Genomic DNA, 12,140 nt, shown 5'->3' with positions numbered 1-12,140 from the left:
TTAAGGATGACTGAGGTTATGAAGTTAGTTCTGCATTTTCAATAAAAAATACATAAATTCCACATGCACTGCAAGAGACACAGAAATAATGAGACTATATGTGAAATCTTATGTGACTATCCTTGAAATATTTAATCTATTTTTGCAAACATAATTACTAGATAATTCTAGATGGCTTTTGACAATGTGACAGTGTTATTGATACAATGAATAATAATAAAACACATGAAGAGACTGGAGCGATTTATAAGAAAAGATTTAAGCACACACCAATCAGCTAAGCAGTAATTTAGAGTGCAGAACAATAGTCTATAAATACACAAAATGAGTAAAATAAGAAGAGGAAGTAATTTATACTATAATTAATGCATTAATGAAGAGTAAAGCCATGGCATTAAAAATACAAAAACTTGGGCTAAGAGGCATACATCTTCCCGACAAAGGTTGTAATATTTTGCAAGTATGTCCCCAGTGGAGCTCTCTTTTGAGAGCTGAATCGCTACATGGGACAAAGTATCACTAACGTGTATAAAAGTAAATAATCCAGTGCTGACTGGGAGAGGCACTCCTGAGAGAGGATGTACAGAAACTGTATGAGCTAGTTTAGCTAAAATTGTTTTAAAATTATTTTGATAAATCACAGAAAACCTCTGTGTGTGTATTTTTATTATTTTTCTAATAGTTTTATATAACTGTAGTTTCAGCTGCTAGTCAATTGCAAACTAATACATCTTTGTTCATATGTTGCCTTGTAGTATATTTTCAATCCTATTTATAATTAGGTGAGTGCAGCCTCATGTGACACACTAGCTTCACATGTATTTTTCTACCTTATGAGTGAGAGTTAAGAACTGGAAATTAGTAAAAAGCGCAACGAATGAGGAACCTACTTAGTGAACTTGAAAGAGAGGAAAAAGTAAATTTCAAAATAGAAGAAGGAAATAGAGACAAATTAGGAGAACTGTTCTAAATTATGAAAATAATGGATTATGAAGTAAGAGATGTATAGGTAAGTGGTGGAGATGGAGATGGAGATGTTTCAATACCAAACCCCAGAAACTGAAGCCTATTTGAAAGATGGAAGAAATCAATTAAAAGATTAGAGATGGTGCTCAGTTTTAGTGAATAATGCATCAGCTGCTAGAAAAATAAAGAGGCTTTATGGTAAATCTAACTGTTTCTTTTGGATTGTGAATTTTTGTTCTGTCAGAAAGCAGTAAGATCTTATCATTTCAATTTTGAGCCAAAATATAGTTGTAGCTTTGAAACATGATTCTTGGAGAGCACTTAATAATGCACTTTAGGTCTGGCACATAATGATGAAATTGAAGTTGGAGGCTTTTGCAAATTGGCACTAAAATGTTAACTGTTACTATCCCCAGAGCCAGGATGGAATAAACGTTGCCAAACCAAAAGAAAACAACTGTTTCAACTATAGTTATCATGTGTATAAAAATTGCAGGTTATGAAATCTCTATGCAAGCAGTTACTCTGAAAACTAACAGTAAAAACTATGATGAGAATTGCTGTTTTCTGTAAAAAAACTATTTTTCCCATAGGTTTTGTATAACTCTCTAATTAAATTTCCCTATTAAAATGCCATACATTATGCTAAAAGTTTCTGTAGGACCTTGCACTTAAAGACACAGTTTCTTCTCTTCAAAAACTCTGTTAAAACCTCCAGATGAATGGAGAAAATGAAAGAAGCAGGTGCAACTCCAGTTACCAAGTAGAGAGGCATCTTGAGTTCATTCGAATATGGTACACATAGTAGAAAATTAAATGAAAAAGAGATTTAAAGAAGTGTCTTATTGAAAAACACTTTTTATTCCTAAACAGCAATGCCTTTGTCAGTTAGATGAGAAGACTTAGTTGTCCTTTTTGATATAAAGAAACATATGACAGTATATGCAGAACATTTCCAATCAGAAAATCTGCAACCAACTTCAGAAGCTACTCTTCAGTGCGTGCTTGTATACATTACAAACAGGTTGAAGACGTCACTTCTAAGTGATACTGTATTTTCAGCATAGAGAAGATATCTTACATCTTCAAATTCATCCACGAAGACAATTAACTTTTCCATTATATAAGCCAAATATATGACATCCATTTTATCCGCAAAATGGGAAGCACCTCTTGTGTAGGCTGTCAGCTGGCGGGAAAATTCAAGCACGGTTGTCAAATTGATATGCATCTGAAAACACATCAGAATTGTTAGGTGTAATAAGTCAGCTAGCTTCATTCTCTTTTAAAAACTGAAGATCACACCCATTTGTATAATGACTGCTACAATTTCATATGGAGTTATATGCATCAGTAGTAACATGGACATAAATGTCAGGGATATACAAATGAATCTTCAGCATTTGATTTCATTGCTGTTATCTGAAGCCACCACCACAACAGGCCAACAAATTTTTAAGACTTTTGTCTACTTTTTCTAAATCGTAACTAAACGGCTTCATAAAATATTATACCAAATTACTAACCTTGTCTTGTCTGTATCTTTAGAGCATTACGACAACAGTGAGGGTTCACAGATACAGAGGTGCATGGTGGGAAAACAAGGGACAATAATATTAAGCTGAAAGAAGGGAAGTTGAGACTTGTTATGCAGAAAATCTTTTCTCCATGAGGACAGTCAGGCATTTGAACAGGTCACTCCCTAGAGTTTGTGCAGCCGCCATCCTCAGATTTTTAAAGACAGACTAGCCTGGTTTCTAAAGACCGTCCTAATTATTTTATTACCTTATAATTCACTGGATCTCTTAATATAGAAGTTATGTGGTGTTCCCTAGCACTATTGATTGGGTAGAAATGATCAAGGAAGCTAGAAGTTGAAAAAATTAGTATGGCAGCTACAGGTCTGTGCCATCCTCCATGCGCTCAATGTTATGCACTTTTTTCCTCATTAATTTCTATACATTTAGGTTTTTATCTCATTCTTTCTTTTACTTATCCATAAGAACCATTTAAGTACTGCTTTTCTGGAAAACATCAAAAAAGCATTCTAAAGTAGGCTTCACTTCTGAAGCTCTTTTAAATGTATTATGCACAACAGCAATGAGGAAAGGCACTTCCACTGACAAAATTGTGTACAGGACTTCAAGAGAAATCAACATGTTTCTGGTACAAATGCATGAGGGGAAGACAAAGAAGGAACTGAAGTGAAGCATTGATGACCCACCAATGTTGCTAATGGTCATCTAGACTTCAGGCACCCAGAGAAAGAAAAATAAAATAAAGGCAATACATGTTGTGCACTTGTTCCTACCACAACTTCAATTATCAAACAAACATATTATCTTTCAAGTAAAATATTTTGTATAACTCCAGCTATCCCAAACTTGTAGTTAAAGACACAATTTTTGCAAGCTACTCAATAAAATACTGATTTATTGGAGAAGGGAAGCCCTGGATTTCATAATGTTACCTGACTAAAAGCATGGAGAACTTGAGTTACTTCTTGTGAATAAGGACATTCAGAATAACTTTCTTCATCCCAGCGTCCAGTTCGATTACACTTACGCCATGCCTTAGACTCTTCTGCACCATTGTGAAAAGCAATCGAGTTAAATGAATACTTGAGACAGGGATGGTAGGCAGTTATCCCGGCCAGAGTTTTGGGCCACCTGTGAACAACATGATAATAAAAAATTACAACATGAAACTTGTTATTTAAAGGCAACCTACAAAATAACAATAACTTGTAGAATATATAAGAAAAAAAATGTTTTAAATTTTAACTAGTTATGTTCTATAATGAATTATTTTGTTTCTTTGGAAAAAGTCAAAATTATACAAGTTCAAGCCTGGCTGGTCACACATTAGTTCTGCATTAATTCCAGGAGTGTGTTTGGTGTTAAGGAAAAAACTATGAATGGCATTTTCTGTACATTCATCTTTGCAGGCTGCACAAAGCAGAGCAGTAAGTCCATAAAGCAAAAAAACCCAACCCTAACCCATATTACTAAATGCTGTACAAAATACATGCTTAAAATGTACTTGATGATCTTTGCTTTGCATTTTGACCCCACACTGCAAAGATGTCTCTGTTACAATGCCCCCTCAAAAGCAGAAATCCCTGAATGTGAAACCAATAAACAAAGTTTCAGCAGAGATTTTGTCTCATGGAGGAGGAAGGAGCTAGCCCTAAAAAATTATTTAAGAACTATTCAGGTATACATGATTTATGTAGTGTAATTCCAAAACAGTCTTTCAAAACAAACTATAAATCAAGACTGCCTGGATTTCTATTTCACTCATGGGTCTATAATATTATACACTTTTTCTGTATATCCACGACATTCTCTAGAACAGCACAACTGGGATCTATTCCTTTTAGTATGAGTTCCATTGTCATTTCCAGGCTAGTACGGACATAGCAGGATCAGGTAATTGGGAGAAATCAAATAAAACCAGAAGTGTGTCCTCAGCAAGTCAGCATGAGCATGTCTGCAAACAATATGGTTCTTTAATTGCACTGGTGAAATGACTGAAACAAATCAATCAAAAAAATATTCTGCCTGACAGCGAAGCCACACCTTGACAATAAAATTTTGCTCAAACATACATATTAGCCCCTCTTAGTGGCATGGTACAGGTCCGTTTGGACATAGTTACAGAATATACTGAGAGGTTTGGGGCTATGTAAGTTTTCTTCCTTTCAAACAAAGAAAAAGTAAGAAGAAAAATATTTTTACATGTCATACTAACTGTCATTGGAATAATTACTTTTGTGATATAAAAACAGTAGGTGCAAAATGAACCATGAAAGGAGCTTCACAAGGAGCTTCTCCTTTTGCCTCTGAGCTGACACATTATTTTTGGTAAAACATTTGTATTAATGCAGTTGGGCCACTGACTAGCCACTAACCTCAAAAGTAAAACTAAAGAAATAATTTTGAAACCAGTATTAGCACAGGAAGCAGAATCTGGCCTTAATGTTAGGGATGACAGGACACAGCAATACTACCATTTACATTTCAGAATGATCTTACAGAAAGCTGAAAAAACCCAAAAATGAGCAAAATATGGCTACCATAGAGGAAAACTCCTAGTATACAAGGCCAGTTCATTCTGACTCACAGTGCCTAATTCATACTGCAGTTGTGTGATTATGAATACCACCTAGGCTGGTCATCTGAAAGAATCACGCTTCCCTAACGGTTGATGCTTTTTTCCTCTTTTTTCCCCAATAAAAGAGCTGTCCTTTCTAGTTTTGCTTTTGTAGCTCAACTCTTTCTATTTACATTCTTGCTATGTTACCAAAACTTCTAACACCTTTCAAAGAAAAATTACTGGTGTGACAGCTGCAACTCTGAGGGTAAACTTTAGGAATAATTTCATGTGCTAATGCTGAGTTTGAGCCTGAAAAATTCTCTATAATTTTAAACTTAATCCCTCAAATGCCAGAAGAACCTATAGACTCAGCATCCTTTTGATATACATGATAAAAAAAAATTATATGGATTTCTGGAAAGATGATCAATAGGGAGAGAATTGTGCACTCCTGTTCTTTTGATTTATGTGAAATAACAAAAATGGCCCTGGTGTTAGTTCGTGCAATCTGTAGAATTTACATCTCTCATTTCACAGCAAGAACATGAACTTCAAAAGCTATGATCTAAAAGATTCAGAATGTGTTATCTGATAGGTATTATATGTATTTTAAAAGACCACATTAAAATACATTTAAGCATGTCCACTATGAGAAAACACAATACAAGTTCTTATGATGACAAAAAAAAAATCTATAGCTGAGAATGTCAAATATCTTTATACATATATGTTCAGCAGATGTGGCCTATTCACAGGAACTGAAGTTAACACATAATAAAATAGCCTTGCAGTAAAAAGAAAATGGATATTACTCGGTTTCTCCACTTTCCAATTAATTCCTTTATTTTTAACAAGAATTAGTAGTAAAATGCTTCTGAGAAAGTTTTAAAGTTAACTTGAAAATGAAGAGAGGTTTTCAGGTCAGAAGTATTTGCAGAAAGTTCTGGCATTTAAGAGAAGCTTCTTCTGTCATCTACTTTTCTTTTCATTAACTAGTCAAGCTAAATTCTTATTATAATTCACTTAATAACAAATTACCTTCTTGATTTCTCAATGAGAATGACATCACACACCAGTGTTATTGTTAAGCAGGCAACTGTATTCTGTTTAAGAACATTATGCACATTATTGAAGTATTTCACAGTTAAACGAAAACACTAAATTCCACAGAATCCTTAACTTTTTCTTTGTTTCATGAGGATTACACCCCAAACACCAGCATATGTAGATAAAAGAAAAGATGAGACAAAAATTACATTTAGTCAACTAACTATCCAAGGTTCAGACAGTGGGATGGGTGTGTTTTATAATCATATGATATATTGGTGGAACTCTGTGTGTCTTTAAGATCACCTCGAATTATTTATTTATTTGACTAAGTAGTTTTATTTGCTGTTTTGATTCTCTTCATTGAAATATTTTACAAACAGTTTTATGTAATTTGTCACGTGTATTTGTTACCTCTAATCTCAGCTGAACAAAGCAAGCAGAACTGGAACAGATTAGAAAAGTACTTAAGATTTAACCTTTCAATGATTTAATGCAGTGTTATCATATTCTGTAATTTAGAAAAGACCAAGAACAAATTTGAACCCTCTCTCATTTAGTTGTAAAGAAGCCAATGTCTTTTGAAATTTACATAATCTCACACTGAGGAATTAGAAGATTCTCTAACTTCCACAAACCACTGCTGCTCTTGAAGCACTAGCTGCCATTTCCCATATAAATCACGCTGTGTTCTTCTTTCATGTTGGGAAATGGTTAAGTGAACAAGGACATGTTCCCTTGAAGGAGCTGTATAAACAATCTCCCTGTTAAATGATGAGCTAAGAGCAGCTGGCTGTACAAGCAATTCTTTTTGATAACATTGAGCCTAACTCTAAGATAAGTCAGCACATAGCCTAGAACACCGTAACCAAAACAGGACGATTGTGTCCTTGAACATAGAAACTATAGCAGGATGTTAGAAACAAAATAGCACGTAGTAGTTAATGAATATTAACATAGGGGCAATATGAATATAGCCAGTGAACATGTATTTATATGCTGTTACTAACCAATGAAATTATAATACAATGATGTAATCGAGTATAAGAAAAGTATATAACCTAACTTCTTTTGAATAAAGTCGACCTTGCTTTATCAATCATATTGATTTGACTGCATGGTTCCTCCCGCTGCGGCACTTTCATAAGAATGACATATAAGTGACATCTTTGTAACTGACACAAAGGTATCATGTAAGCATGAATATGGTCCATACCTATATTAATATATTAAACACTCCAAACCCAGAAAATCATACCTGAAATCTCCCTTGTTGTTAATAATTCTTTCTGCAGGGCAGTAGGGTGCAGCTGTTTCAAGTACCACAATTTCTACTTGTTTAGTGCTATTTCCATAGGAATTGTTGACCAAACACTCCCAGTCTCCAGTTGCATCAATGTCGATGCTGGATAAGATTAATTCACTACAAAAATAAAAGATTGTTGTTTATACTTCATTATATAGAGATTGACATTTTGACATGTAACTCAGGCCCTAAGGAACTCCATAAAGTTTAGTTTTTCGACTGACTACATCACCAATTTTTTCCAATTACTATAAATCCATAGATCTCATATAAAAAAAAATGCTAACTACTTCATTTTAAGAAAGTAACACATTAGATCTTAAATCTGCTCTTGTGCTAGAATTAAGTTTTACTCCACTTTTAAAGAAAGTACAGGCTTTGAAAGTAGTTGGGAGAGAAAAAAAGGTAGCAATTATCTGAAATATTTACTTTGCTTTGCACAAATGGCTCATCTTTGACTATGCCCTGTGTTTTAGACAATTAGAAATTACGTGGGAAGAAATGGAGTACAGTCAGGAAAGGGGAGAGGATACATTATAAAAAAAGAAACATAGAATTTAAGTTATTAAATTGATTCCAAATCTGTATTTAAAACAAAATCTGAAAATTTCTACTTGTGGCCTTCAGTACTTTTGTAAAGAGTCTGACATTCTGAAAGATATACAGAGAATAATTATCTATAATTTGGTTTTAATATTTTGCTTTTTAAACTTCTCTAAAAATGACATCCTTTTTCAGTTTAAAAAGCAAAATATTAAAACCAAATTATAGATAATTATTCTCTGTATATCTTTCAGAATTATACATGAGCTTTATTAACTTAGCTACAAGAAAGGATGGAATCTAATCTCCTTATATATGGACTGCTTCTGATACACATGACAGTAGACTACAATCAAGGTAGGAAGTGATTAGACAGCTGCATATGTAATTTTCCCTTTGAAATATGCATACAATAAAGGATGATTTTCTCAAGTACTTATGACAGAACTGTTATCTTGATCCCCAGAAAACAAGCAAATCATGGTAAATAGTCTGTGATTGGGATTGAAGCTAAATTGCTTCAGAAGTTTTGTGTAGTTCTCCAGATATTCAGTCAAATTTATCACTGTACAGTAACTTTAAAAATCTCATGCCGCTCCCTATTTATTATGGCTCCAAGTACCTTGGAACTCCCTATTTCAATTATACAATGAATTCTAACGTGTTTTTATTGCAGAAAATATAGAAAAGTATCGCTAGGCATTCTCAGGTATATTAGCTGAATATTTTAACGTTAAAAGAAGCAATAATTCTCTTAAGAAGTCTCAGATGAGAAAGTCCAGTAACAGCAGCCTCTTAGCTAACTCTTAACACACCTTCTTACATTCAGGTTGAAATACTTAAGTGAAATTAGCCAGTTGATAAATTTTTTTTTAATGAATTCTTCTATTTCATGTGTCACAACAATCTCACATTATACACAACTGAGATATAATATATTCCTAGGACTTATAAAACCAATTATCCATAAAAGCTCTTTTTCACTGAAACAACAGGCAGCGTATTAATCTGTCCATCAAGATCCAGACACTTCCTGAGTGAACAGAATGAACAAACGTTATGCTGATCTTTTGATATATCATCTATAAGATATTTCTAATAATAGTTAACAATGAAAAATCCATAAAACTGGGAACCATGGGGACTTCAGTTAAACGCAGTACTTGACCACATCAGCTTTACAGGCAATCAACACGAAGCTAAATAAATATGAAGAAAACAGGTACGTTTTCCATTTCTTTAAATTGCTGAGATGTGTTCTGATGCAAATTTATCTGCTGCTAAACAGATCTCCTGTCATTAGAGGAAGTTTCTCAGTTTCACAGGCATATTTACGGATACATCAATGTTGCTTCTGCCAGAGATACAATACTTGAACTCTCATTCAGGTTCTCTAAAATGATGAGTAAATCCTCACATTCATACTTATAATCCTCTGTGGCCCTTAATTCAGATGGTGAACCAAAATAAGTCAGAATAAGTTTATACAATATAGGAGAAGCTGTAAAATGACTAGGACATGGAGAATTGTCTTCTGAATTGCCATCTGGCTACTGTAAATGATGCATTCATTTATACTCCTCTGGGAATATTTTGGATAACAAGCCCAATGGTGAAACTGTTCATTTACTTACCATCTGGATATGACAAATGATAAATTGATCTTATACACCTGGAGTATTTAGGGGATTAGATTAAATAAAATATGAAGACTTAATTCTTAAGAAGACCAGTGAACTTGATCCTTTAACATTTTCTTTGTTTATGGTCCTTGGCAACTTCACAGTCCTGGCAGACCAAAAGGAAAGGGTCGGCCTGGATAGAATTTTAAACCTGGCAATACGATTTTCTAGTAGGTCAGTTACATATTTTGAGTCTTGTCATCATCACATTAGCATACCCAGAAGTTCCATTGTTTTTCTTACTCTTAATAGAAAGGCATTTTTGATCTGTCTTGGCCGTGGCAACAACTCCTGATAAAAGGCAAGAGCTCTCCTGTGACCTGGGAACATGTTTAGGAGCCTGACAAGAGCACAACAGAATTAAGAGAAGACAGCACCTCTGACTCTATACTTTCATTCTCCTGCCTCACAGAAACTAATAAATGTCTGGCCACAAATGAAATTATCTTCACTCTTCTATGTAGCTTTCCTAAGGGTGGAGTATGAGTCAGAAAGAGTTCCTTCTCCCTCTGCATTATCAACTCTATCTCAATTCTCAGAGGTGTGATAGTTGGTAGTTTTGTGGAAATTTTTGACCTATCAAGACATTAAACAAAGTCAGACCTTCATGAGATGGTATCAAGGCAAAATGAACACAAAGCCTGATGACTGATGAGACCAAAAGGATGACTTGCAAGCTTTTCTCAAGTTTTCTTTTGAAATTACAGTGGCGTTCTCAGTAAAAACTTCGAAAGGAAAAGAGAGAACACACAGGTCCGTTTTTTGTGCTGGGAAATTTCATGCTCAGTAGGATTCCTTTTTCAAATATGGTGACTGGAATATTGAAAAATTAATTTAAAATGTACAGCTGATGCAATTGCATGAAAAAATTGTTATCACATTCACCAGAAGCCTGTGGCATTGGTCATTACAAGGAGAGGAACCATAATAGAGGTTGAAGCCATACTCATGTAATCAAGTAACCTATGACAACAGATTTCTATTTGAGGCATAGTTTTGCATTGCTACCTTTATGCTTAACTAATTAGACAATCAGAAGTAGGTCTCATTATGCAAAGTTACTCAACCATGTCCTGAAGTAATACCTTAGTGACATTTACTGTATGCCCCAGCAGTCATTTGCACGCTATCAAACAGAGTAACAAATAAAGAGCAGACTTTAACACCATATTTTGATTTGGTTTCCACAACTAAGGTTTTGAAGTCTGACTTGACTCCTGTAAGACTTAAGAAGAACAATGGCTCTTCCTGGAGAAAAATAAAATTAATTACTGAAACATATTTACATAATATTTACATTCCCTCATATTCTTCTTCAGACAGAAAAGTAATGAATGCTTTTCTACCATTCAAGCAGAAAGGCTGCATAACCTGCCTCCAACCCATACCACCTTAAATTATTAATACTAACACAGAATTTAAAAAATGAGTGTTGGTCTTCAGAGTATACTGCTACTTGGAATGCAGCGTTTCAAAGGGAATATAAGGTTAAAACCTGGAAAATGAAGACAGAACACGTACATCTAGGCACTCTAACTGAACTTAAATTGCTAGTCTGGTTTCTCTGACAAAGTTACTAATTTACCCCTGAAAGAAACAGCTTTAGAAAGGTAGCGGTCTTTAAAGAATGCTTGTGTCCATAGCTACCCAAGAAACGTAATGTAGCACAACATACTTTTACTATAATGTATCTATCAGCTAATTTGTTCACATCAGTATGATAGTATCATGACAACAGCTGAATTTGACTTCAGAGATGCCAGTGGAAAGTATCTAATTTTAATGACAATATATTGACGGAAAAAACCAAATCACTATACTTCCAAAATGGGAGAAAAGGCATGGATGTCAGTTAGTAACCACCTTGCTTTATTTTCCTTTGTGTTGCTCAAATTACTTCGACTAAAATGCAAATATTCAAAAATGCTGTCACAGGCTAATATTATCCACTTGGTATGTAAACATTTGCCCAATAGAAAGATACATTTTCTATAGGTGGATGTCAAAAGAAACTGTGACCTACATTTATATGACATCAATTTGTGTCTTAAAACTGAGAAAACAAATACTACTAATATTAGAGTGACTACTGAATTATCTTCAGAACCAGAGTCAGAACTCTAAATAGCTCTGCAACATCCCATGACAGGTTTGGTTTATTGTATGATCATTTGCCCTCTCATTACGTTTGTCAAGTAGAGATGGACTTCACCAGCTACAATGCTGCATCAAAGAGTGTGCATAAAGATGTGTCTTTATCTTCATACTCCCACAGTCCTACAGTCACTATATGTCAGTCTAGCTGGCCTAGAAAATAAAGTGGGGAGGGAAATTAAAAATGGTATCAACAGCTCTAGAGTACTTAAATCTTTCTCTTGCTGGAGAAAACTTCAGACAGTTGGCAGTCTGTGACAGCACAATGCTACAAAGCTACCTGAAGAGAGTACACCCGGGCCAGGGCTATTAAAAGTATTTCATGAATCAGTTGTCTATCACTG

The 12,140-nt window shown here is 34.4% G+C and overlaps 1 protein-coding gene across 1 annotated transcript in view; it reads right to left on the bottom strand.

The window, feature by feature from the left end:
- Positions 1 to 12,140, bottom strand: part of ADGRA1 (adhesion G protein-coupled receptor A1) — a 262,352-nt gene that overhangs the window by 126,005 nt on the left and 124,207 nt on the right. The window contains exons 8-10 of the mRNA XM_069863854.1: positions 7,370 to 7,534; positions 3,437 to 3,635; positions 2,048 to 2,197 (exon numbers count right to left, since the gene is read on the bottom strand). Of these exons, the coding sequence (XP_069719955.1) occupies positions 2,048 to 2,197; positions 3,437 to 3,635; positions 7,370 to 7,534 (514 nt within the window). The remainder of the gene's footprint in view (positions 1 to 2,047; positions 2,198 to 3,436; positions 3,636 to 7,369; positions 7,535 to 12,140) is intronic.

This window comes from Phaenicophaeus curvirostris, chromosome 9 (assembly GCF_032191515.1).
Source record: "Phaenicophaeus curvirostris isolate KB17595 chromosome 9, BPBGC_Pcur_1.0, whole genome shotgun sequence".
NCBI lineage: Eukaryota > Metazoa > Chordata > Aves > Cuculiformes > Cuculidae > Phaenicophaeus > Phaenicophaeus curvirostris.
This window is presented reverse-complemented; position numbering and strand designations above follow the sequence as displayed.